Source organism: Giraffa tippelskirchi, chromosome 8 (genome assembly GCF_054371585.1).
Source record: "Giraffa tippelskirchi isolate mGirTip1 chromosome 8, T2T-mGirTip1v1.2.pri, whole genome shotgun sequence".
NCBI lineage: Eukaryota > Metazoa > Chordata > Mammalia > Artiodactyla > Giraffidae > Giraffa > Giraffa tippelskirchi.
Genome location: NC_137282.1, coordinates 152,958,453 through 152,985,367, shown reverse-complemented (window position 1 = coordinate 152,985,367; position 26,915 = coordinate 152,958,453). Strand labels below are relative to the sequence as shown.

At 42.7% G+C, this 26,915-nt stretch overlaps 1 protein-coding gene across 3 annotated transcripts; it reads left to right on the top strand.

Moving 5' to 3' along the window:
• The first annotated feature begins 1,659 nt into the window (after positions 1 to 1,659).
• Positions 1,660 to 26,283, top strand: STMND1 (stathmin domain containing 1). Of its 3 annotated transcripts, none has more exons than XM_081517473.1 (5): positions 1,660 to 1,728; positions 13,501 to 13,681; positions 17,067 to 17,218; positions 24,956 to 25,087; positions 25,774 to 26,283. In XM_081517473.1, the coding sequence occupies exons 2-5, from the start codon at positions 13,513 to 13,515 to the stop codon at positions 26,056 to 26,058; spliced, it is 738 nt and encodes a 245-aa protein (XP_081373599.1). In that variant the 5' UTR covers positions 1,660 to 1,728; positions 13,501 to 13,512; the 3' UTR covers positions 26,059 to 26,283. The 3 variants fall into 3 exon arrangements, with proteins under 3 accessions (XP_081373599.1, XP_081373598.1, XP_081373600.1); XM_081517472.1 differs by lacking the exon at positions 1,660 to 1,728 and adding an exon at positions 5,451 to 5,643; XM_081517474.1 differs by lacking the exon at positions 1,660 to 1,728 and adding an exon at positions 5,767 to 6,767.
• Positions 26,284 to 26,915: the final 632 nt, after the last annotated feature.

Genomic DNA, 26,915 nt, shown 5'->3' with positions numbered 1-26,915 from the left:
GGCTACATTTCCGGTGAAGCTGTCATCCTCCGAGCTATTCCTCTGAGATGGGTGTTTTCTCTGTGTATTTACCCAGTTTGTGTTGAATGAACCAACATCGAGATCGGTGGCTTAGTGCCAAAGTTCGGCAAACAATTGTTCCCCTGTCTGTGGGCTTATTCATTTATTTCTGAGAGTTCTCTGCCAGAATCTGTCCTGTCAAGTCCCTTACAGGGAGGCATAAAATATGCTTGCACTCTGCATTTTAGGCAATTCCATTAATTCATCACTGGTGTCATAGCAAGCTTTTGCACGTGGATGTCACAAATATCGATTATGCAAATATGTTGTGTATTTCTTAACAATATGCTGGTACAACTTGCCTTGACTCATAGTAGTTTCCTTCATCGCATGACCGTTCACAGACCGATTTGTGAGGTTTCTAAATGCGCTCGGTTCTGTTACTGAGGCAACCTGCCCCAGTGGATTCTGCAGATAGAAACTTCACATCTGAGCGACACAACGTGTGCATGAAGGGGAGGACTGTTTTCCAGAAATACAATGTTTGGGTTGAAGCGTCTGACAAAAGGACATGAAGAACCAGAACAATACCGGGTTTTAAAATTAGGTCTTTACATTCAAGATGACACTCGAAATACCACCCTGTTCCTTACAATCTGGTGCTCTCTTTTCTTTTTTCCAGAAGCTGCAAGGCTCCCTGCCCTCTGTCTCAGGATGCAAAACAGCTGAGCCTTGTGGGGGAGTTTTGTTCCCTACTCTATAGCCATCCTGTTGAACAGGGCTCTCCATGTGGCAGGGGAGGGTTTTAGCAGTTGAATGAAGCCACTTAACAAAATGTTTCATGCGCCTGGGAGTTGTTAGTTAATGAGATAAATTCCCCTCATATAGAAGCTATTTCCTGGGAGTTCTGCATCTTCCTGGAAGTGGTACAAACTCTTTCAGGCCATTAGGGTCTCACAGAATCATTTCATACTCTTATGGGAATTACTTTATCATTTTAAATCAGAGATCAGCAAATATTTCCCATAAAAGGCCAGATAATAAATATCCTCCGCTCTGTAAGCCATATGGTCTCTGTCACAACTATTCAACTCCGTAGCAGAAAAGCAGCCAGAGACAGCATGTGAACGAATGGGAGTGTCTGTGTTCCAATAAAACTTTATTTATGGACACTGGAACTTGGATGCCATGTAATCTTCATGAATCACTAATTAATGTTCTTTTTCCCTCTATTTTTTCAGCCATTTAAAATCTATTCTTAGCTCATGTGTCAGATAAAGACAGGCAGTGGGCCATAGCTTCCCCCATCCTTGCTTTAAGCCAACTGACTGATAAAATAGAAATATCAACACAGTCATCAGCTTCTCTCATTTACCTAATCCTCAGCAAGCACTCGAGAAATGTCAGCTATTCCTGAAATAATCAGTCAGTTGGGACATGTTTGGGAATGAAAGTCAGCACATAATTTTTCTACGAATAGGAAGAATGCTGGTAAACTCAGCAGATTTTTGGTGGTTGGGATCAGAATTGATTTCTCTGATGTCCCACTGCCTAGAAAATCTTGGGGTCTGAACTAAACTTGGAGAATTTTCAATGTGAACTCTAACGCCCCGCCCTGATATATGAATGTTCCCAGGGCTGCTCTCTAGTTTTCCCGTTGTCCTTGGAAGTGTAACTTTCAGAACAGACAGAAGAGGAAAACTAACTCCACAGCTTGGGTGATGGCAAGTAAGGATTTTCTTTTCTTCTTCACTCTGACCCACTAACCCACAAAGATCCATTCTCTACCAGGGAAAAGGATGAGAAGAAGCCGGTGTAGCACTCAGGCTCCTAGCTGTGATTTGATGTAATAAAGTTCCTTCCTGGAGGGAGAATACCTTGATAAAATGAGGCCAAGGTTTCTTTTTCTCTGTGCTTGATTGTCTAACGAACTTCATCTTATTCTTCCCTGTCATTTTCCTGCTCAATCCTTTCTCCTTCTTGCCATTTTTCCTTTCTCCTTTCTGTCTTTTGAAGTAATGATATGAGGGGATTCCACGGCCGTCCAGTGGTTAGGACTCTGCACTTCCACTGCAGGCAGCACAAGTTCGATCCCTGGTCAAGGAACTAGGATCCCACATGCTGGGCAGCACAGCTAAACAAACAAACAAAAAAGTAACCAAAAATAATCACATAATGATTTGTTATTCTGTTATGTTCTATACCTTTCCAACTCCAAGTGTGATCCTCTGCCAACAGTGACAGAACCACTGGGAGCTTTTCAGAAATCTGGGATTTGAGGCCCCATCCCAAAACCTTCTGAATCATAATCTGCATTTTAACAGGGCCTGCACCGTAAACTTTAAGAGGCACCAATCCTTATGATACTCCCATCACTCCAGAAAAAAAAAAAAAAAACCAAGACAAAACTCAGGGTTACATAGATTCTGAATAGAAGTAAAGACTTGACCTTCCAGAGATTACTCATAACTGATGAGAAAAATTGGGCTTCTCCGGTGGCTCAGACAGTAAAGAATCTGCCTGCAGTGCAGGAAACCTGGGTTTGATCCCTGGCTTGGGAAGATTCCCTGGAGGAGGGCATGGCAACCCACCCCGGTATTCTTGCCTGGAGAGTCCCCACGGACAGAGGAGCCTGGTGGGCTACAGTCCATGGGGTCGCAGAGTTGGACACGAGCAACTAAGCACACACAGCACATCCAGCTTTAAAGTGAGCAGCTGATAGCTCTGCTTTGGTGAGACTTGAAGGATTTTTTGCTCTAGCAGTTTTCAAAGTGGAAAAAGGTTATCCAACACCAGAGCAGGATAGTTAAGGACACAGAGCCTGGAGCCTTAGAAGAGTGCTCCAGCTCCAGTGAAGGGAGACGTGGAACTGATACCAGCACACATTCTGTGGCTCAGGCTAGGGGTGACAGAGCCTACTTCACTGCAGTGAGGGGTCAGAGGAGAGTGAACAGGACAGAGTCATTCCTCCGCATTCTGGGAAACAGGCAGTGGTGTGTCCCTCAGGGGCCATGGAGGTGGGGGTGGGGGTAGTGAGGAGAAAGCCTTGATTTGTAGCATTTATCAGTTTCCATGGCGTACCTGGGCTTCCCTGGTGGCTCAGACAGTAAAGAATCTGCCTGCAAAGCAGGAGACCTGGGTTCGATCCCTGGGTTAGGCAAATCCCCTGGAGGAGGTCATGGCAACCCACTCCAGTATTCTTGCCTGTAGAGTCCCCATGGGCAGAGGAGCCTGGTGCCCTACGGTCCATGGGGTCACAGAGTCAGACACAGTGTACCTAGTCCTACCTTAGCTCATTTTAAACTATCAGCGTGGTATCACTGAAGGTGGAGTTGGGAAGAGACCCAGAGTAGCACCCCGTGATTCAAGAGATGTAAATAAACTCAGAAACGCAGTAAGTTGTAATGAAATAATTAGGAACTGATGGGTTGTACTTTTACCTTTGTTTTCAATATAACTAATTGTGAGTTTACGTAATGTAAGTTTTAGCAACGGCTGTGTTGAACAACGAGGTCCAAACAGTCCTGAGAATTGGCTCTCATGAGACACTACGAGCAGGCTCCAGCACATACTTTTAAAACGGGCATTTTTCACACCCTTGGACTGTAAATCGTAGGAAGTCTCAAAAGATACCTGCACAATTTGGGTATCATTCCTTCACACTGGGAGAAAGCAATGGCACCCCACTCCAGTACTCTTGCCTGGAAAATCCCATGGATGAAGGAGCCTGGTAGGCTGCGGTCCATGGGGTCGCGAAGAGTTGGACACAACTGAGCGACTTCCCTTTCACTTTTCACTTTCATTCATTGGAGAAGGAAATGGCAACCCACTCCAGTGTTCTTGCCCGGAGAATCCCAGGGACGGGGGAGCCTGGTGGGCTGCCGTCTATGGGGTCGCACAGAGTCGGACACGACTGAAGCAACTTAGCAGCAGCAGCAGCAGCAGCCTTCACACTGATAACCTAGCAAACGTCTGTTCACAGCTTGCCTTCAAAGGAAAAAAAGAAAAAACATCTGTAGAATTTCATCTTAAGGTTCATCCTGCAAACTTTCCTTAAACTTTCTCCAGAACATTTTCTAGGTATCCTCCTTGTTGAGTTCTTCTAGTTGAGAATTTTCAAGTTTGCAGTTGGAACATTTCATGTGACTTACTGCACCCATGAGTTAATACTTTCAGAGATGTTCCTAAAACACCATATTAGCCTTATTTCAACTGTTCATTCACAAATTTTTAATGTTTGTTGCTCAATAATCATAAAGCCTTGGCTTGAGTTTCATCTCATCTTTCCTCTTCTTCAGTTTTAGTCAAAGGAAAATTGACAGGCATCACAGCAGTAAGGAGAGAAAGGAGTTCAAATGCTAGAAAGCAAATAATCAGTTTCCCATAACAGAGCTGACCATTAATTTCCTTAGCAGAATCCAGAATTTTACTACATTTCCAAGAATCCATCCTAGTACTTTCCTGGTGTTGTGAACACACGGGACTGAATAAGGCCACCTGGTTCCTCTTCAGAGAGCCCTCATTAACTACTCCTCCTCCCCTGCCCCAACACACACACACACTCCCCATCTACGTCACTTAACCTCTCTGAGCAAAGGTTTGCAGCCTGTGAAATAAGGGACCGGTAAACGATGTCTAGGTCTCTTTCAGCTTTTTAAAATTTATTTAATTTATCTTTTCAAAATTTATTCCTGAAAATTAAAATTAATTGGAAATAGGATAAAAAGAAAAAAAAAATCCAGGAAAGAACAACTTGCTCATTTGGGCAGTCCGCCTGGTCTGCCGGTTTTGGATGAAGAATTAACACCACGTTAATTCTTTGAGAGAAATAGGTACACTCATCTACCCTCTTTACAAGGCAACAGCTCATAAAAATGGCTCTTCCATAAAAAAAAAAAAATTTGCATGACCCATTTCGCGGCTGCTGAGCTCTTTGTGATCCTAAAAGTCTGGTTTTCTTTACTGTGTGGGTTTCGGTTTGCGTCACCGTCCTCTCCGAGGTCGCCCCGCGCGACACTGCCGTCTGGGGCCATTCGGGCCGCCTCCACCTCCCGCCTGTCCTCCAGGGCTTCGGCAGACTGGACTCCTACGCCGCCTTCCTGCAGCCGCCTCCTACCCTCCCCTCGGGGTCTGTAACCCCCAAACCAACAGCTTGAGCGCCCGGCTCCGGCAGCAGGGGTAGGGGCGTGTCCCACGGTGCCTTGGAAAAAATAAGACGTCCCCGAAGGATGCCAGCGCCTAGGATACTCTTAAAACGAACTTGGCAGGCAGCGGGAGCTCCCCTCACTCCTCTCTGGAGAGAGGGCATCCCAGGTGTGCCTTAAACGCCTCCGATCTTGCAGTTTCCGGTTACAAAGGTCCCATCGCCGCTCAGGTCCCAGGTCCGCGTGATGTGGTTTATTGTGGCAACAGCTCCCTGGCGTCTAGCGCCTCCTGCCGAGCCCTGAAGCGCCCGAGGCTGGGGACTGCGGAGGCGCCGGGCGCTGGGACGGGGCGCTGGGCGCGCGGGGGGCCCTGGGCTCGCGGGCAGCTCGGCTGCAGGAACAGCGCGCACCGCGCACTATGGGCTGCGGACCTTCCCAACCCGGTGAAGAAAGGAGACGCGTGCCCGCGCCCAAGAAGGGCTGGGAAGAGGGACTCAAGGTAAACACACACACACACACACACAACAGACAAACTGTACAGCCTCTTGCCTGGGAGGCCTGGCGAGTCCCACCCCTGGAGGCGGCTGGAGAGGGCCCTGCGGGCGATCACAGCCCGCCTGGTGGTTGAGCATTGGGCAGACCGGGAGGGAGCGGCTTGCTTCAGCGGGGATTTAACTGCCGTCTCAACCTGGACTCCAGGCCTAGCTTTTGGGTTTCAAGAGCCCACGAAGGTGGTCACACCCCCGGGCCAGAGGCGGGACTAACGGGACAGCTGTGCATTCTGCATGGAGCTGGGCTGGTGGTGATGCTCCAGGGAAGATGAGACTTCCTGGGAGCCGCCCTATATTATCGGCTTCTCTTATGGGAATAAGACCCGGAGGAGACCTCCGCAGCCGTCTGGCTGAGCTCTCTTGCTTCTCACAAGAGGATCCCAAGGCCCAGGGAGGATGACCACTTGCCAGAGGCTGTACAGCTTGTTTTGGGGGAACAGCCAGAGACAGTACCGAATTGTCAGGAGTCTCACTCCAATACTCCACCCACTCTCCCGTGGGTGAGAGAGACACGAAGGGGCATTTTCCCCCACTAGGGTAGGGCATAGAGGGATGGGCTGGTGGAGGCAAAAATGAGGTCCATGATTCTTGACATCGTCACTACCGTCGCGAGACTTCCACAAAGAGAACTAGGAACTCCCCAAGGTCCCTTCCAGAGGGGTTACCCCAAGATCATGTTACCATATAATTTATCATCAAAAGCAGGATACTCTTAAGAGTGAAAGGCAACCCTATTAATAAATTTGCCCAGACAATCCAATATAAGCCCATACTGTCTGCTGCAAATCAAGATACAATGTCGCCCTTCCTATATTCCCTGGTGGCTCAGTCCCTAAAGAGGCTGCCTGCATTGCAGGAGACCGGGGTTCAATCCCTGGGTCAGGAAGATCCCCTGGAGAAGTAAATGGCAACCCACTCCAGTATTCTTGCCTGGAGAATCCCATGAACAGAGGAGCCTGGTGGGCTACAGTTCATGGGGTCAGAAAGAGTCCGACATGACTGAGTGACTAACACACATTCCTAAAGGGCCTTTTTGGAAATCGAGTTTAAAGAGCAAACACTCTCTCAGCAGGTAAGTCATTCTTCAGTATCAGTTACAACACCTACTGTATGTAAATACGTCAAAAACAAATCAGACTTACTAAAGGCTGGGACTCAGGCTTGGTCCCTGAGGGGACTCCTGTGCCCAGATGCACACCGATTTCAACACTGTTTTCTGCTTTCCATCCCAACTGCCACTGTCTGCTTTTAGGAAACTGCTGCCTCTTACTGGGTCTTTCTGCCTCTCTCATCACCATGCTCACCAGTCTGTCTTCCACACCGCCACCTATCTTCCTAAGAAAAAATTGCCTTTGTTGTGTAAAAGTTTACATTTGGTCTCATCAGTCTCTCTGATGTCATCCTCTCCTCACCAGTCCCTCGCATACGTCTGCCAAACCAGGAAGCTGCAGTGCCCAGTTCTTCCAGGCTTCATCACACTCCATGCCTTTCCCCCATGCCATTCCCCCTTCCTTGGAATATCCTCCCTGGGCCGCATTCCTGGTCCTCCTGATGAACTCTTACCTGTCCTTCCACACTGAACCCAAGCACCAGTGCCCAAACACTGTGACGCTCCCTTATCACGTGGTAGATGTTGGTTTAAAGCTCCTTCACCGTCATAGATTTATGGGCTTCTTGGGAACAATTTGGTCATCTTTGTTAGTCATCACTGTTGGAACATAATATTAAGAATACTTTTTTTTCTCTTTTTCCCGAAAACATATTAATGTGACTTTAAAGTACTAATCCATTCTGGTTTTCCTTTTTTGGTACAAAAATCTTTTAAAATTTATTTTTTACTGGCATAATTACATAGAAGACTTCAGTAGAAAAAAATTTTCACTATTTGTGTTTGTTTTCTGGCCTTTATCATTTGTCCCATCTCATGGTTATTTCTGAAAAAAAAAAAATATATATATATATATTTATAGAGGAGTGGTGCTGAAAAGCAATCATCTCCAAGTGTCAGATACACTGGGTCCCTTTGGACCAAGCATTCCCAAAGCTGGGGAGGGGTTCTGGGTTTCTTCCTGACCTTTCTTGGGTAAGACAGTCATTGCCCCTTGCTTGGATTTTTGTACAACACTCCTAACTAGTCTCCCTGGGTGCTTCCTTCACAACCAGCTTCCACCTGCCCTGCGGCTCCAGTCTTCCACGTGACCTCCAGAGGGATCATTCTAAAATAAAATCTGATTATGTCTGTTCTCTGCTAGAAAAAAGTCATTGACCCACTAGGTAGACACACCCACCCGTGGTCAAGAGTGTGACTACCTAGGTTTGATTTCTGGATTCACCACTTGTCAGCTGTGTGACTTGGGTCCAGTTATTTGACCACTCTGTGCCCTGGCTTCCTTTTCTGTAAAATGAAAGTAATAATAGTTATTTTGTAGAGTTGCTGGGAGGAAAAAATGAATTCAGTTCACATTAAGTGCTCATACCAGAGTTTGGCACAGGATAAGCACTTTATATTAGTTATTGTAATCACTGTTATTACAATTATTAGCTATTGCAGTCATTATTAATATTAGTTATTGCAATCACTGTTATTACAATTGTTAGTTATTACAGTCACTATTAATGTTAGTTATTGCAGTCACTATTATTATAATTATTTATGTGAGATAAAATGCAAAGTTCTTAGCACGCCTTACCAGCCACCCTCAAGCTGATGCTGGTCAAATGTCCCAGTTTCATCTCTCCCTACTCCCCTGTTCTAGTCAAACCTCACCACAGGTTCCCCAACCCCATTCTGTTCCTACCTCTGTGCCTTTGCCCCCCATAGCCTCTTTCCTTCAGCTCTACCTTCTACGTCTTCCTGGACCACAGGCAGATATGCCCTCAGGTTTCAAGATGACTCAAGACCACTCTTCTCCATAACCCTTCCCCTCCCCCCATGCTGGCAGAGTGAACCTCATACCTGCTCCCATCATATTTCAAAACATTTATTGTGCTTGTTTATTTCCATGCTAGCCTCCCATCCTGAGCTATTACTGAGGAAAAGAACTGTTTTTTGTCTCTTAGTCTCCGGTGCTCACTACAGTGTCTGGTGCAGAGCAGATATTAATGAATGCTTTGGGGTGACTGCATGTAAAGCTGATGCTGATATGAGCTCCTCAGATTCCTTAGCCTCTTCTCGTCTCCTAGGAGCATAACTGGACTAATGACAGTCAGCAAGGAGGAAATTCGATATTAAAATGACCTGAAAATAGACTCAGACTTGACTCTCTTTCCCTACTCCAAACATTTGACTTTGGAAATCCAATCTTGAAAAGTATAATTATTAACTAAATACTCTCTGGCTATCAGAACAGTACTTTTTTTACCTTCATAAATGCATAGGGCTTGAGAGTTCCCTAGTTACACAGTGTTTTTTAAATGAGATCAACACGTTTGCTTGCCTGAAATATTTATGTTTCTTAGCAGCTTGACTTTAAAATATTTTAAATCAAACTTCTTGAGATCTGCCTGCCGACTTTCTGTTCACTGTACCTTAAAGTGGCAAGAAGACATGGTAATAAAATAATGCATAATAAAGAAAGCATGGGGAACTATTCTTAGAAGAAATGCTCTTCCTCCATGTGATCAACTCAGTTTCTTGCTTAATATAAAAGGGGAGAGACTAGACTGGAATAGATGATTTCTGAGTATCCTACACAGTTTTCCCCTAAATTTAACAGGAAAATTCTTGTTTGCCATCAGTAAAGGGAGTTAACTTTTTTAAGTGCATTTTTTTTTAATTTATATTTCTAATTGTTTTTGGTTCAGTTCAGTTCAGTTGCTCAGTCGTGTCTGACTTTGCGACCCCATGGACTACAGCACGCCTGGCTTCCCTGTCATCACCAACTCCCGGAACTTGCTCAAACTTATGTCCATCAAGTTGGTGATGCCATCCAACCATCTCATCCTCTGTCATCCCCTTCTCCTCCTGCCTTCAATATTTCCCAGCATCAGGGTCTTTTCCAATAAGTCAGTTCTTCGCATCAGGTGGCCAGAATATTGGAGCTTCAGCTTCAGCATCAGTTCTTCCAGTGAATATTTAGGATAATGTTTTTGGAGGGTTGCTATTTATTATTATGTTTATTTGAAGTAAACTAGAGAAAATCAAAATTTTATGAGAAAAATTCTTCCTATATGTTTACAGACAAATACATTTATCAATTATCTGCCAATAATTTGATTTAGGAAGGTTTCAGCTCCAGGGAACTGTGACAGATAACTCTCTCTTTCCAAACTGTTTGTCAAATTTGTTTCCACAAAGTGTTAGAACACAACATCTAATGCCATCAGACCAACCAACCAACGAACAAAACATCTTTCTATAGTTAAAAGTAATGCCTTTCTTGGGATGCTGATAATGCCCATGCATAGCTGTTATTTTGGAATTCACAGTTTTTCACTTCTGTCTAAAATTGGTAGATTTTTTCCCAAGACAATGGAGCATAAAATAAAATCAGTGCAAAATATGGAAACATTGATTCTGTACTTCTGCTACAACTTCATCTCAAGGGAAAAATAAAACCTTCTACCCACCTCCCCACCCCCATACCATTACAGTTAGACTTCTTATTGGTGTGAAAATATAAACTCTGCATGCATAGACAGTCCAGGAAAACTGTCTACACCATATCCCCATGAGGCATAGATCTAATTAATTTGTAAATATCTCTCGTCTTTGAACTACGTCTTTTCTCAAGTCTAGATTATGAAATTGGGTGTTAAAACTTCCAGAATGTGTTGCACATAGATAAGATATTTGAAAGACATCGTTAGTTTGCAAAAGAGAAAAACCTTAAATTTCTGCTCTAGAAACTGAAGGTTGTTGGTATATGTTCTTTTATGCTGGAAGATTGTGTTTCATTGGCTACAATTTGAGTTTTGGTCACTGACAGAGCTTGAAGGCAGATTGTATTTAAATAAGCATGAATGGGGAAAGATCCTTACTCAGGCCTGGATGAGCTGCTTTGATGAAACAGTTGGGAGGTTGTGTGGCATTTAAATCTATTCTGACTTGTAGTTGACAGATATCTTTGTGAAAAGCCACGTGTTAGACTGAAAACATTCAAACTTGCTCTCAGTTCCAATGTGGGCATTTTGTTTGTTTTGTTGTTGTTGCTATTAAATCAGTTCCCCGTTTCAGGATCGCCCCTGGGAAATCTTAAATGGCAAAATTAGTCCCCACGTGTAATTCAGTGCTTTGCTAGGTTCAAAAAATGATTGATCTGTGAAACAAAAGGAACTTGTAAAAATATCTGTCTTAAAAAAAAAAAAACCTCTGTCTTACTATCACTTCAGATACTGGGTTTTAATAGTTCATTTGGCAAGAGGAGCAAGAATGCCAGATATAATCTTTATTTTCCATGTGAACTGTGAGCCCCTTAAAGATAAACATCAGACAGGGTCCCCTTTTCCTGTTACATGAAATATAAATATGAGATATGTATACCTGTAACTATGTATATATATTTCTTATAACAAAGGAAAAGGAGGCCCTGTCTGATATAACTTGACTGTTATTCTATAATAACACAGCGTGGAATATGTTATATGTAAAGACTCTTTTCCTGGGTCAGCTTACTATTCAGGGACTGTATGCACAATAACTGAGTCTGAGAAGAAAGAATGAAGAGACAAAGAGAAAAGCCTGTAGTTGTTCTCACCCTTTATCCTTGAGCTGAGTCATATTTCAGGACCGTTGTGTTTTTGTTTGCTTACTTCTCTGTTTGTTCAGTTGGTTGGTTTATCATATTTTCTCGTGTAGTTCTGAACCACAGAACTAATTAGCTCTCAACATAATGAACTGATATTGGTTTAGCTGGAGTGATCGTGTTCTGTAAACAGGATGATAAGCAATGCGAGTCTCCCTACTAACAGAACATACAAGAATGGCTAATAGAATTACGAGAACCTGAGGATGATGGGGGCCCTCAACCTATCAATGGTGGCTCCTCCTTAACCTCTGAGGGAGCTTTGGAATGCTTCCAGAAAGTGGTCAGATGGGCTCAACTATTTTAAATTGGTATGATTTTTTTTTTTTTTTATTGTGAAAGTACCAAGAGCCAACTCACTGGAAAAGACCCTGATGCTGGGAAAGATTGGGGGCATGAGGAGAAGGGGGAAACAGAGGATGAGATGGCATCATTGACTTGATGGACATGAATCTGAGGAAACTCCAGACGATACTGAAGGACAGGGTCGCCTGGTGTGCTGCAGTCCACGGGTTTGCGAAGAATCCAACACGCCTGAGGGACTCAACAACAACCACCAAGACTTTTATGCTGATGTCCTGGCTCCTTATTGTTTTCCTAGAGGGAAGGTTTTCTGCTTGGTTTCTAGAGTCATAATTTAGAGCCAGAAGGGGCCTCCCTCCTTTAAACTGAAGCTCTGAGAGGGTCTGTTATCCCTCCTTTCTAATATTTGGGGGCCCACACTTTCCCCCACTTCCACAGCCAGGGTCCCAGTTCCTGTTTAATCCGGTCTCACCTGGACAATTGCGGTCCTCATACCTGGTCACCCCGTTCTGTCCCTTCCTTCCCTCTGCTGCCGTTTTCTCTAACCCAAGAGCGATTTTTCTAAAAATCACACCTGATCATTTTATTTTACTTCCATGCATAAAAAGCTGACAAAGGATTCCTGTTGCCTTCAAAATAAAGTGGCACGTGTTTACTTGTCACAAAAGACTTTCCTACCTCAGCAGCTACCACTTTCTACCTCAGTCTATTTCTGCTTAACTGGAATAATTCAAGTTTCTGAGCATGCCATGTTGTTTCACATCCCATTGTCCTGTGTACTCTTCCTGTGTCTAGAATGACCTTTTCCCTTTCCGTACTGGGACTTCGGGTTTCTCTGGTGCTTCAGTGGTAAAGAATCTGCCTGCAATGCAGGAGACCTGGGTTTGATCCCCGGGTAAGGAAATGGTAGAAGAAAATGGCAACTCACTCCAGTATTCTTGCCTGGGAAATCCCTGGTGGGCTACAGTCCATGGGGTCGCAAAGGAGTCGGACATGACTTAGCGACTAAACAACAACTGGAAGCTCATTCATAAACACCTAACTCAAGCATCTTCTCATTGACATTTTCCTTGATTTTTCCAGCTTCTAGAGCTGCATTTCTTGGCTGCTGGCCCTTCTGCATCTCCATTACTGGCACTGCAGCATCTTCAACTGTGTCCTGCTTCTGACATCACATCATCATCTCCCTCTCTGTAGTCATATCTTCTTCTGCCTCCCTCTTCTAAGGACACCTGTGATTATGTTCAGAGCTCCCTGGATAACCAGGATACTCCTGCTATCATAAAGTCCTTAATTTAATCACACCCAAGAAGTCCCTTTTGCCTTAAAAGGTCACATCGACAGGTTGCTGGGTGCTATTCAGCCTCCCACAGATAACCAATTGACTAAGTATTCATAAAGCAAACCCTGCAACATCTTCATTTTCCAAGAAACCATTTTCTGGGACTTCTCTTGGTGGTCCAGTGGCTAAAACTCCATGCTCCGAATGCAGAGGGCCCAGGTTCAATCCCTGGTCAGGGCACTAGATCCCACATGCTGCAGCTAAGACTTCAATTGCTGCAACTAAAGATCCTGCATGCTGCAATGAAGATTTAAGAGCCCACATGCTGCACCTAAAACCTGGTGCAGACAAATAAATAAATAAAAATAAATTAAAAAAACAAAAAATTGTCTATCAACTGTACTTCCATAAAATTTTAAAAAAGCAACCATTTTCTAGGAAGTCTTGACTCTCACAAAGCCATTCCCTTTTCACAGGCTGATGTCGGCATGGCGTATTCTGGGGAGAATTACAGACCACAGATTGAAACTTCACCGCCCAAGGACGCTGTGGGCAGCCCTGCAGACCTGGACAAGCAGGCCCAGTTGGGAAGCTTACCTGGAACTATTCCAGAAAGTTTCCCATCTCCTAGTGAAAGAAACGGAAGACTAAATTCAGGTAACGATCCCCATACGTGTTGATCTCTGTAAAATACTGTTGCTCTGAATACATTTTATAATGTGTGTTTGGGGACTCACATCACTGCTTTTTGTGTTCCAGCCAGTGCTTCAAGTGATAAGGTCCCATCACTAAGACATTAGGAGTTAGCCTTAGGCCTTCATTATGTGAGTGAGTAATACTAACCATTACTTACTCACATCATGAGTTAATAAGATACTAAAAAATCTTCTTGATAACATAATTAAAACTATATTTTTTATTTAAAACTAAAAGCCCTTAGGACTTGCCTGGTGGTCCAGTGACTACAGCTCCAAACTCCCAATGCAGGGGGCCTGGGTTCGGTCCCTCATCAGGGAACTAGATCCCATGTGCTGCAACTAAACTGCGTGCTGCATCTAAGGTGGAAGCTCCCACGTGCCACATCTAAGACCCAGCGCAGCCTAATTAATTAGTTAATTAAAAAAACTAAGAGCTCTTATTGGTGGTTGGATAAGGCCTTGGGAATAGGAGTTGCCTAGGCTTTAGTTAAATTCCTCAAAACTCCCACCATACTAACATCTTTCCAAGGCAAAGTTCTACATTTCAAAAATTAGTAAAACCTACATCAAACTATTTCTCCTGTCTCTCCCCATTCAAAGCTATCAGCAGATATATATTAAAAGTATCTTCCAAAAACATCAAGGACATAATTTTGACCTAGTGTGTTCTTTAGCAACTGTTAGTGGGCTTTTTTTTTTTAATGGTGTGTTTTCACTTTACTTGAGCTACCTTCTGGTGTTAAGAGCTGTTATTTATTTTTCTTCAGCCTTTAAAACAAATTGAACTTAACAGACTCCAAGGAAGAGTATTCCCTTTTATTCGAAGGGGAAAGCTTTCATTTCATTCCTCATTCCCATAGTTTCTTCCCTAGGAACCAGTTAGAGTTGGAAAATAGATTGGATAGTAAGTGACATTCTTTTACTTGGACTTTTGTGGCAACTTGGGTTATGACAAACCTCCCTTTTTTAATGCCCATTTGATTTATCTTTTAAACTGAAGCATAGTTTATTTACAATATAGTATTAGTCTTAGGAGTACAGCATAGGGATTCACTATTTTTACAGATTATGCTGCTGCTGCTAAGTCGCTTCAGTCGTGTCCGACTCTGTGCGACCCCATAGATGGCAGCCCACCAGGCTCCCCCGTCCCCGGGATTCTCCGGGCAAGAACACTATGTGCCATTAAAACTTATTACAAGATAATGGCTATAATTCCCTGGGCTATAAAATACATCTTTGTTGCTTATCTACTTTATACATAGTAGACTGTATCTCTTCATCACCTACCTCTATCTTGCCCCTACTCTTTCCCTTCTCGCCTTTGGTAACCACTAGTGTGTCTTCTATATCTGTGAGTCTGTTTCTGTTTTGCATATACATTTGTTTGTGTTATTTTTTTAGATTCCACATATAAGTGATATTGTATAGTCTGTGTCTTTCTGTGTCTGATATTTCATTAAGCATACTATTCGCCAAGTCCATCACAGATTTCACATTGCTTGTGCTTCTGACAGAGTGTAGCATGACCTCTAAGGATGACGGAGGGTTAGGGGAAGCAGGGCAGAGATGGGCTCCCCCGCCCAACCCCCTGTGATGGGCCAGCACATGTGTTTTTTCTCCCTGATAATTCTGGCGATGAGAATACCTCCTAGACTGCAATACGAATGCTCGCTATCCATGTGTTAACAGACTACAGATGGTCAGGAGGACAGGGACCTGGGTGCCTCCGGACAGGCGGTCCTGCCATCTGTATACAGTGTTGAGAGCAGCGTGGGGAGGGGGGCCCTGGGGAAGCAAGAGAGGGACCAGCGGGGGAGGGGCTGAGCCACAAGAGTGGGTGTTTTCGAAATGCAGTACCAGTTTGTTTTCAGGGAAGAGCTTCCCACAGGATGAGTAAGAACCAGTGCCCTGAGCTCCCTGTTTGTTCTCCTCCCAGTTTCCTCTGGGGCTTCCCAGGTGGCGCAGTGATAAAGAATCAGGAGACACAGAAGACGTGAGTTCGATCCCTAGGGTGGGAAGATTCCCCTGGAGAAGGAAGTGGCAACCCACTCCAGTACCCTTCCCTGGGAAATCCCATGGACAGAGGAGCCTGGCGGGCTACAGTCCATGGGGTCGCAAAGAGTCAGACACGACTGAAGCGACTTAGTATGTACGCAGTTTCCTCTCTGTCTCCTCTCTGCATCCCTGCTCTTCACGGCTACAGGGTATATTCGTTACAAATTTCAAGAAGGTTAATATTCTGAAGTGAGAGACATCTGGTTTGTGTGTGTGTGTGTGTGTGTGTGTGTGTGTGTGTGTGTGTGTGTGTGTGTGTGTCTGGGGGTTTTTCCCATCTTCCCATTACAAATTCATGAAAACTGTTAAACAGTGATGTTAGAAATTTTCATGAAAAGACTTCATCCAATGGATGGAAAGAGCTTCTTAAAATACAAGAGAGCTCATTTCTTTCTTTCATTTTTTTTTTAAGTGTCAGAGGCAAGAGACTATTTATTTAATTTATTTTGGCTGTGCTGTGCAGCATGCAATATCCTGACCAGGAATTGAACCCGTGCCCCCTGCACCGGGAGCACGGAGTCTTAACCACTGGACCATCAGGGAAGTCCTGAGAGCTCATTTCCGAGGACCCCTCATTGCACCTTTATTTTATGAGGTTGTGAAAACGGGTGCTTCCTTGCTTCCTTACATAATTGGGTGATCGGTGATGGGACGGTGCCTTTCATTAGTGCTCCCCTGTAAACTGTTTCTGGGCCATTTTTAGAATCACTGATAAAAACCTAGCTACCACTTGACTCCAATTCTGATTTGGTTCAAAGACTCTTTTCAAAAAGGCATGCTTTTACTTATGTAGATTTAGCAGATGGCGTAATTGTAAACTCAGGGTTGCAGAACTAGAAGTCTCTTGGCAACATCACGCTGTTTATCCTTTGTATACAAAGCATAGAAACCAAACTGCAACTCATGAGAGTCACTGAAAGACTATCTCATTTGTGCCTGTGGTTTAGCTTCATAATTATTGCACAGAACCTGTGTAATCGTACCCAAGTGTATATGTGTTGTTACAACAAAAATGTAGTATATAGCAGCACATGAAAGACTTTTTTGTTATGTTAATATTCCAAACTGCTAAGTAAACATTATATTATGTTGATGTGTATCCTCTGTAAGAACATTAAGGATTTGAACTTCAAAGGATTATAAAGATTTGTAATAGAAACATATTTAGGTACAAGTGTTGAGACTAAGAATTAATTATTTAGCATGATTTATAAGGCATGTATTTAGCATTTGATTGATAAAATCATTGTGCTTAAATTTCACTTTCTCTTTTTCTTTTCCTTTGGAAGACTTAGTGATCAATGGATTAATCCATAAACCCCAACCCTTAGAGAATCGAGAGCGACAAAAGTCATCAGACATTCTGGAGGAGTTAATTGTTCAAGGAATAATACAGAGCCACAGCAAAGTGTTTAGAAATGGAGAATCATATGATGTCATGGCAAGTAATTTTGTAATTAACACTAACTTATAGGAAAAATGAGCTTCCCAGGTGCTTGGTGCTGAAGAATCTGCCTGCCAGTGCAGGAGACTCAAGAGACTCAGGTTCGATCCCTGGGTCAGGAAGATCCCCTGGAAAATGATAACCCACTCTAGTATTCTTGCTGGGAAAATTCCAAGGACAGAGGAGTCTGGTGGGCTACAGTCCATGGGGTCACAAAGAGTTGGACATGACTGAGTGACTCAGCATGCCCTACATAGTTAAAGGTAGCAACAGGATATGACAGATCATGAGTTATTTTTTCCAGCAGTATCCACCTTAGTGTCACAATACAGATTATCCTATAGCATTTATCTAAGTCAGTTTTTTCCTCCCATTAACTCCCTCACCCCTCCACACACCATCCTTCTCTATGGATTCAGGAATTGCCTGATCATTAATGATTAATGAATCCAGTAAAACGTATCTTGAGTTTTGCCAAACTTGAGACATAAGACCCATTGAATAAAATGCCTTCCTTCATCAGTTTTTATTAAACATTGCCTCTGTGTTAGGTATTTGAATATAGAACTGAATGCTGGCTTATCCAATAAGAAAATAGGCCTAAATACCAAAGCTAAAGCAGATATGCTTATAATTTATATACACACCTAGAGGTCAATCATGAGGAAATAAAATGAAATGATAAAAATTGTTATACCCTACTTTTCTTTGTCAATTCATCTTAACTAATCAATCATTGTTTTTCTGTAGTGTGAGCAGTTCATTTTAGCCTGATTTTAACTGGTTGTGGTCAAAGTCTTGAGTTCTTCACTTTTTAATAAGTTCTCTGTAAACCTATGGTGAGGATAGCAGGCTTGATGTTGTTTTGCTTAGTTCTCTTGTTTGTTTGGGTTTCTTTTTAAGCCACTGCTCCCAGCAGTACCTGTAATCCTAAAGCATAGACAGAGAAAAAAAGAAAATAAAAAGAAGAAATAACACAGAAAAGAGGCCTAAGGGAAAATGAATAGGAAAGAAAAGAATGAAACTGAAATGATGGAAATTGAGGTCTGAAATTATATCAAAGCCGCCTCAATGGTGGCCAGTCTCCTGTGTTGTAGGGAAAACAATCAACAGGGAATAAAAAGATTCATTATTGAAATCAAGCTGGCCACCTAGACTAAGTCACTTGGTGTTTCAATAAAGGTAATTTCCTTCCCTGTGTGTGGGACTTGCTGAGAACTCATGAATAAAAGCCAACATGGCATTTTCTTTTGAAGAAGGAGAAAATAAGTGCTACAGAAATTATTCAGCAAAAGGAAGGAGATTATTAAGCCTTATGAATGATATTATCAAGCTGCCAATAATAAGAGGAAGTGAGGGAAGGTAAAAATGGACCATATGATGGAAAAAATGATGCCAACATAATGACAATTTACATTTGTATAAGACCAGCTATCAGGATACAGGGCATTTTGGAGTACCTTATCTTACTTCAAAGTACTAAAAAATGACGTGTCTTTAATAAGAAAAAGGCTAGGAGAGATTTTTTTTCTCGCTGTAGATGAATCTCTGGGGAATCAGAAAATAAAAGGTGGATCAAAGAAAAAAAAGACAGGAGAGCCATCTGGAGGAGGATAGACTGTGTGGACATTCAGTAACTAAGCAATACCTTTTGAAGAGAGGTTCTCTGGTCCCTTGATGCTCACATCAGTGGGAGTAGCATTAAAATGTTTTTCAGTGATTCCAATGCCAGAGATGAATGAATTCAGACTCAGACCTCACTAGGGCACCAGCAAGGTTAATTAACATAAGCTACATCGTGAAAGAAACGGATCTAGTAAAAAATGAAAACTACAGGCTTGACTTTCAATAACATCATTAAGAGAGCCAAAGATGAAGGCTGCATTTGTATTCCTATTATGCAGAAACGGAATGGTGGTAGAGCATAGTTGGAGTGTTCTCAGAAGGATTTAAATGTGACAGGACTGCAGAGGTAGGCAAGAATAACACAGTTTTTTTTTCTTTTTTTGGTTTGGAATTGGGCCAAGATGTCCAACAAAAGCCAGACTTGCAACAGGCCAGAACGGTAATGCATCTTATTACCTAGCACAGTCCTTAACCTCAACATTCGCATCACCCAGGAAGCTTTCAGAACTCCTAGGACCAGTGGCAGAGGCTGGGCCCCAGAATGTGGTGCTTTTGAAAGCTCCCAGGGTCCTCCTGAGCAGCCCAAGCTGAGAAGTACTGCCCTGAAGTGTCAATAAAAGTGTACACCAAGCCCTCAAATTCATGATCAAGCTGGGAAGGGTTAAAGCTTTTGAAACTAAAATTCCCCCATTCACCCTGAAAGAAAGTCCTAAAATATTCCAGAAAATAGAGCATCTGTTCACTAGAGGACTAAGATGGTACCTAGGAAGCGTATGGAAATGAAGAGATGTAATTGCTCAGGGTCACGGGTGAAGTCTCTTTCAATTCATATGTAGCTGAGAATGTGTATGTCAGACACCAGAGATCTTGAATATCTGGGGGAAAGTTATAAGGCCAATGCAAAAAGATGAGAATGAATATTGAAGGACTGAAAGGGGAACCGTATTAAGAATGAAAATATCATGAGACAGTTAATACTTTTAACTAAGAAACAAAGAGCCAAAGGAAACAAAAAGGGAATAGTCCAAAAAAACAGCAATGTTAGTGTCAGTAGGTACTACAATAGGTTGGATTCAGACATGGAAACACCATTTCTTCACTGGGGGCTTAAAAAAAAACTTTAAATAAATGAAATATTATGAGAAAAAAAAACAGAACAGTAAATGTGAGAATACTTAAAAAATAAGACTTCTTAAGTAGACCAGTAGTTACTTAAATATAAGGGAATTTTAGATGTAGATCTGTCCCCGTCTTAGCCAGGTTGTTATCTTTAATTCCATCATCCTTTAGAGTGAAATAGAATAAAGTATGCTGAAAAGGGGACTCCCCTATGACCTGGTCTCTTCCTAGAAGTCCACAGCTGTGTCTTTGTCCAGGGGCCCCCATTGTCTTTTTGTTTGTTTGGCTGCTCCATATGGCATGTGGGATCTTAGTTCCCCAACCAGGGATGGAACCCCTGCCCCCTGTATTGGAAGTGCAGAGTCTTAACCACTGGACCACCAGGGAAGTACCCCCCTGTCGTCTTTTTTCTCAATTTTTTTCATCATCTGCTTTTTAGCCAGTACTGTGTCCATTCCTGGATAACCTGGCTGAAAGCATATTCATACTAATAGGTGTTACACTCACTCAGAATTATAATGATATGTAAGAAATACAATGTTAAGAAGCTAAATTATCAGACCAAGTGAATCATCCAGTACATTTTAAAACATTCTCATGAGACTCCAGTGACTGTATTATAAATGTAAATTGGTTTTATGTACACATGTAAATATATGTGTATGGCTTGGTATAGATCTCTTTAAAGAGATGGGATCGGCTCTCATTTATCCACATAGATATTATCCACTTTGTTGTTGTTTAGTCACTAAGTCAACCGTCAATCCTAAAAGAAGTCAGTACTGAATATTCATTGGAAGGACTGATGCTGAAGCTGAAACTCCAATACTTTGGCCACCTGATGCGAAGAACTGACTCACTGGAAAAGAGCCTGATGCTGGGAAAGGTTGAAGGCAGGAGGAGAAGGGGACGACAGAGGATGAGATGGTTGGATGGCATCACTGACTCAATGGACATGAGTTTGAGCTAGCTTCAGGAGTTGGTGATGGACAGGGAGGCCTGGCGTGCTGCTGCAGTCCATGGGGTCGAAAAGAGTTGGACATGACTGAGCGACTGAACTGACTGAACTGAGTCACTAAGTCATGTCCAATTCTTTGCAACCTCATGGACTGTATCACGCCAGGCTCCCCTGTCCATGCAATTTCCCAGGCAAGTATTATGGAGTGGGTTGCCATTTCCTTCTCCAGGGGATCTTCCTGACCCAGGAGATCAAACCTGAGTCTCCTGAGTTGTCAGACAGATTCTCTACCACTGAGCTACCAGCAAAACCCATTACCCACTTTAGATTCTTTTATCCCAAACTCATTGCTCCCATCCTGGGTTTGCTGGCACAAGACTCTCAATCCTCTGTTGAATCCTTCTATCTCTGGTTCAAGATGATTCCCATTTCAAGTCAACTCCTATGCTTGATAACTTTCAATACTGTTAGGGAACTTGTTGACAATATATCAGAGTTTCTAACATTAGTTGTTGTACCTCATGGGGAGTTTTTTTAAGGGAAAGGAAGTTGACCAGATACAGACAAAATAATGGCAGTTCACACTCAGAATGACTATCTTGGAGGTTTTAACAATGAGCAGGAATGACAGATCTCTTCTGAGAATCTGCCTTACTCTATGCACAAGACTCTCACTAATGGAGTATAGCCTAAGTAAGTTTATTTGTCAGTCAGTAGTTAACTAGAAAAGCACTGAGGATGCAAGAAGTAATGTATGCAAGGTAGATTGGCTAGAAATAAGACCCCTCAACTTGTTACAGCGTCTTTGGGCATGCCATCATCCCCTGCTGCGGCTCTTAAAGAAAATATTTGAACTAATAACTTCTATAGGTTTTGAAGCTGATTTTTTTGTATAGTTTCTATGGGTAGCTCTCTAGGCATAATCTGGTCATATAATGCTATCATTTTTGATAAATGGTACAAAATGATAGTTGATAACTCCTGACTTCATAAAATCCAGTGGTAAAGGATACAGATAGATTTTCTCAGGTCTTTGGAGGCTTTTCTTCAAAATGTTAAATTCAAGAAAGGACAGGGGTTGCCCAGGTAGGATTAACCTCCATAAGGGGGAGGAAGTACATGATTTCTTAAGTCACTTTTGGATAAAGTCACAGGAAGAGTCCACCCAAGCCAGAAAGCCCAAGTTCTCTGGAAACTGTTGATCTCATCACTTAAATCAAGGTTCAGATCCTGTGTAAGCCTGAAGGAAACTTTGTTTATTGGATCTTAGATGACTATATCATATTCTCCTTAGCCCTCTCTGAGTGATTGTCCCTAAAAAAACTGTCTTCTCCTAATTTTACAGTATCTCTAGTTGAGCCCCCATAGCAAGCATGTCTGTCTTTTCAGCAGATGGCTTTGGCCAGCAGGGAGCCTAAAAGCCAATGGTCATAAAAAAATAAAACAAGAGTGGGGGAAGGGAACTTGCTTTGACAAACACCTCTCAGTTTTCCTGCAGTGAACAATTTCTCACCACATAAAACTGTCTGAAGGCTGCAACTGAGCCAAAACTTTAATAAATGTTTTCCCTCTAAAACTTTCCAAGAATCATAGATTTTAAAGCTGGAGGGAACCTTAGCCGTCCTCAGCAAATTGCAGAGCAGCGTCTATGGTATAATTTTGAGAAAAGTGAGTCCAAAGAGACAAAATGCTTTGTGTCAGGTCACCCAGTGGGTAGCAGTGGTTGACCCGGGGCGAAATAGAGCCCAGGACCCCTGCCTGCTGGCCACCGAGGTTCTGAATCTCATTTGTCCCCTTCTTGACAAGTACTGTGTTTGGTGTGATTCCATTTGCTGTCATTGAACAAAATCCATGCTTTCACTGAATGAAAAGTAATCACCATTTATCAAGTGGCTATTGCATACTTTCCTTTTATAAAAACAAAGATTGTGAAACGTGTATTACTAAACCTATTTTACAGATGAGGAAGGGAAAGCCTACAGAGTTTACGAGTTTGTGCAAAGCCACACCATGACTGAGCCAGGATTCAAACCCCAGGCTGTGTGAGTCTAGGCCTGGTGCTCTTCCTGCTGTGCTGAACTGTCTATAATTGTGTGATTTATCTTCTCAGTAACTACCATCTTGCAATCTGAAGACACGGTCTTTTAGATATGAAAATGAATATCAATAGCTCCTTTGTCTTTAAAAGTCTTTAGAGAAATTAACTAGAACAATATACAGAGGTACCTACCTACTCTGGAGATACTGTGGATTCAGTTCCAGGCTACTGCAATAAAGCAAGTTAGTGTGTTAGTTGCTTAGTTGTGCCCAACTTGTTGTGATTGTACGGACTGCAGCCTACCAGACTCCTCTGTTCATGGAATTCTCCAGGCAAGAATACTGGAGTGAGTTGTATATAGTGTAATTTCATTGAGTGGTTGAACATGACAGATGCACTGTGACTATATTAATATATGTATATAGATGTATGGGCATGGGGCTTCCCTGGTGGCTTAGATGGTAAAGAATCTGCCTGCAATGCAGGAAACCCAGATTCGACACCTGGGTTGAGAAGATCCCCTGGAGAAGGGAATGGCAATATGAGCACAGAGAATATCTGGAAAGACCAACACCAAACTCTTTAAAATAGTTTATGCTGATGAATGCATTCAAAGCCCAGCTGGTTAACAGAGGATTCGGTTCAGTTCAGTTCAGTCGCTCAGTTGTGTCCAACTCATTACAACCCCATGGACTGCAGCACGGCAGGCCTCCCTGTCCATCACCAACTCCCGGAGTCTACCCAAACCCATGTCCATCGAGTCGGTGATGCCATCCAACCATCTCATCCTCTGTCGTCCCCTTCGCCTCCTGCCTTCAATCTTTCCCAGCATCAGGGTCTTTTCCAATGAGTCAGTTCTTTGCATCAGGTGGCCAAAGTGTTGGAGTTTCAGCTTCAACATCAGTCTTTCCAATGAATATTCAGGACTGATTTCCTTTAGGATGGGCTGGTTGGATCCCCTAAACAGAGGATTAGGGGACTATTTATGTATCATTTTAATTTTTCATAACAAAGGTATATTATTTTTAAAAATTAAACTTTCTTTGCAAACCCTTTACAACAGTTTAACCTTTTTTAATAACCAGAAATTATAATCAAAGTCATTATCACTGCTCTAAACTATATAAAGGGTGGCCAGTCATAGGAGATGTGCATGCATGCTAAGTCACTTCAATCTTGTCCGACTCTTTGCAACCCATGAACGGTAGCCCACCAGGCTTCTCTGTCCATGGGATTCTCCAGGCAAGAATACTGGAGTGGGTTGCCATGCCCTCCTCCAGGGGACCTTCCTGACCCAGGAATAGAACCCATGTCTCTTATGTCTCCTGCACTAGCAGGCAGTTCTTTACCACTGGTGCCACCTGGGAAACCCTCATAGTAAATAGAATGGGTTTTTTTTTTTCTGTTGTCATGAAAACATGTGGAAAGAAACAACAGCAAAGCCCAGTGCAGAGCAGACTTGCTGTATCACTGATTGTTAAGCCTCTCCTCCATAAGACCAAAAGTTCTAACACTAATCTCAATCCCAAGTGAAAGTCTTTTGTAGCTTGTGGAATATTAAAAAATCATGGGGCTTAACTTTTTACCTTGAACTACAAATGCATCCATCATTCATTCGCCACCTTTTCCCATCTTGTTTGTGTTCTTCAGATTTTTTTTCCTTCTTATCAGCCCTCTTCCATCCCTGCATTTTTTCATGTTTGTTTTTTGGGGTTTTTGGTTTTTTGCTTTTTTATAATAGCTTGTTTTTTTTCCTAGACATCCAATAGATATTTTTTCTTTAGGAATTAGTTCTGTTGTTACCAGGAATTAAGTCTTTAGGGGTGAGTTCAGTTTTTACCAGTTTTCACATCATTGTTTTTAAAATCTATCCAAAAATCTGTTTAGATTTTTAGGACTAACACCTTAAACAATGGTTATTCACTCTCTCTTGCCTTTCTCCTTTGCCAGTGAATACATTTGTCTATCCATTTTAAAGAGTGTCTTCCTCCAGGTGAGCACTACCGAGAAGCTGCTGAGAAAGCCACCAGCCAGGCTGAAAAAACTTAAGATCAAGAAGGAAGGAAAAGATTTCACGATGAAGGACATAGAAGAGAAGATGCAGGCGGTGGAGGCGCGCAGGAAGGTAGCCCAGCTCTCATGTGAGGGGCGCTGCTCTGAATGAGCACATCCTCTCTAATCGGCAGCTTTCAGGCAAATTGCATGGATTGTATTAATTCTTTTAGTGATCTCTATGCTTCCCATGCTGTATACTTAATTTTTTTAAGTTCTCTTTGTGTGGTGAAGAAATGAAGCACCATCTTGAATTGGGTCGAATTACAGCTTCATCCATAAAGCCTAAGGAAGCAATATCTACTTCTGAGAATTAAGTATGATATTTTCTTCCTATTAAAAAAAGAGAGAGAACCATCAGTTGGGGCCCCGGGTGGCAGGAGGTCTCAGTTGGAGGATGGGAGCTGAGAGGAGGCTGTGCAGACCTCAGACAACGCCTGCAGCATTCACACACACGGTCCCCATCGCCTTCTGTCCGCCGTTCTTTTGGGAACCAGCCTTCACGGCTTTGGTCTGACAAAGCTTTTGGCGTGTCTCTTTTTGGCCTCCCAAAGAGCCAGGACTAGACCATAGCTCTGTGAGCGTGTCTGGAGGGTATAAGGCGGGGGGGTCTGTCTCCTTCAATAGTAATTCCTCAACCTCTGTTGAATGACTGCAAATGAAATAGAGGTGCCAGGAATGTTCGTTACAGGCAGTATTAATGAGAACTTGGAGAGAGTTACTTGGACTCTTTTTTCACCCTTTAACCTTGCTTTTCAGACTAAAGAAGAAGAAATAAGAAAAAGGCTACAGAGTAACCGACTTCTGCCCCCAGCCCATCATTCAGATTCAGCTGAACCGGTTGTGGAGAAGGTTCTGTTTGCAAAAGGACTCAAAACCATGAGTTGTGCTGAATTTGAACCATCTGACCTGCAGGAAGGAAAACAGCTGAAAAGGAAGAAGAGTAAAAGTGAAACAACCTCTGATGATAGAAACTACAGTTATGAAAATATTGGGGTTGTGGAATCAGACATGTCCTACAACCAAGCGGACGAGGTGTTCTGATAAAACTTAAGCCATTTTATGTGAATTTCAGGAAAAGGCATCCATTTCCCCAGGTGTGACATTCTTGGTCTGTCCCCTGTTTTCTTTGACTGCCTGACCCCTCACCCCCTGGGATATGCCTTGGGCTTCAGGAATGATTGTGTGAGCTGCCTGGGCTAGAGTTTAGTTGAGTAGACTAAATGGCTAGGCTGGCTTTCAAAACAAATAAAAGGAAAATTTGACCAACTTTGGCTTTATAAAGTTGTCGTTCTCCTTAAGTGTGGCTTCAAACATTGTGAAAATGCCTTTCATTTGTGAGCACATTTCAGCTTCCGTTAATGTGTTTGTACCAAATGAAATCCTTCTTTGTGGTTCCTGCCCCTTGGCTGTGTCCACCCCCTGAGGGTCCTTTAAGACAAATTGTTTGGATTTGTGTTAAGTATTTTAATGATCTGTATGCTTCATATGCTGTATGTTTAGGTGTGGGGGTTTTTTCCTTTTAATTCTTTATGTGTTGTGATGAAAGCAAAATCCTAATGTTGGCTAAATTACATTTCATTCACAAAATTTAAGAAAGCAACACCCAATTCTCAGAATTAAATTAAGTATGGAATTTTCTTCATGTGAGAAAAGAAAAACTTTAATTGGAGCTGGTGGGGGAGGAGATGCAGCGCCTGACTTCCCTGAGGAGTTCCCTGGCCTTCATCTTCCTGAAATTACGCTGTGGTTCTTCCTTTTCCCTCACCACCCTCGTCCAATCAATTATCTGGTCTTATGAGTCTATGTTCTATGAAGTATTCAATGGTCTTCTGCTGTTGGCTCCCTTTCATGGTCAAGGTAAAGTCCAGACTTCTGTTTCTGACTGATGAGACCGTCCG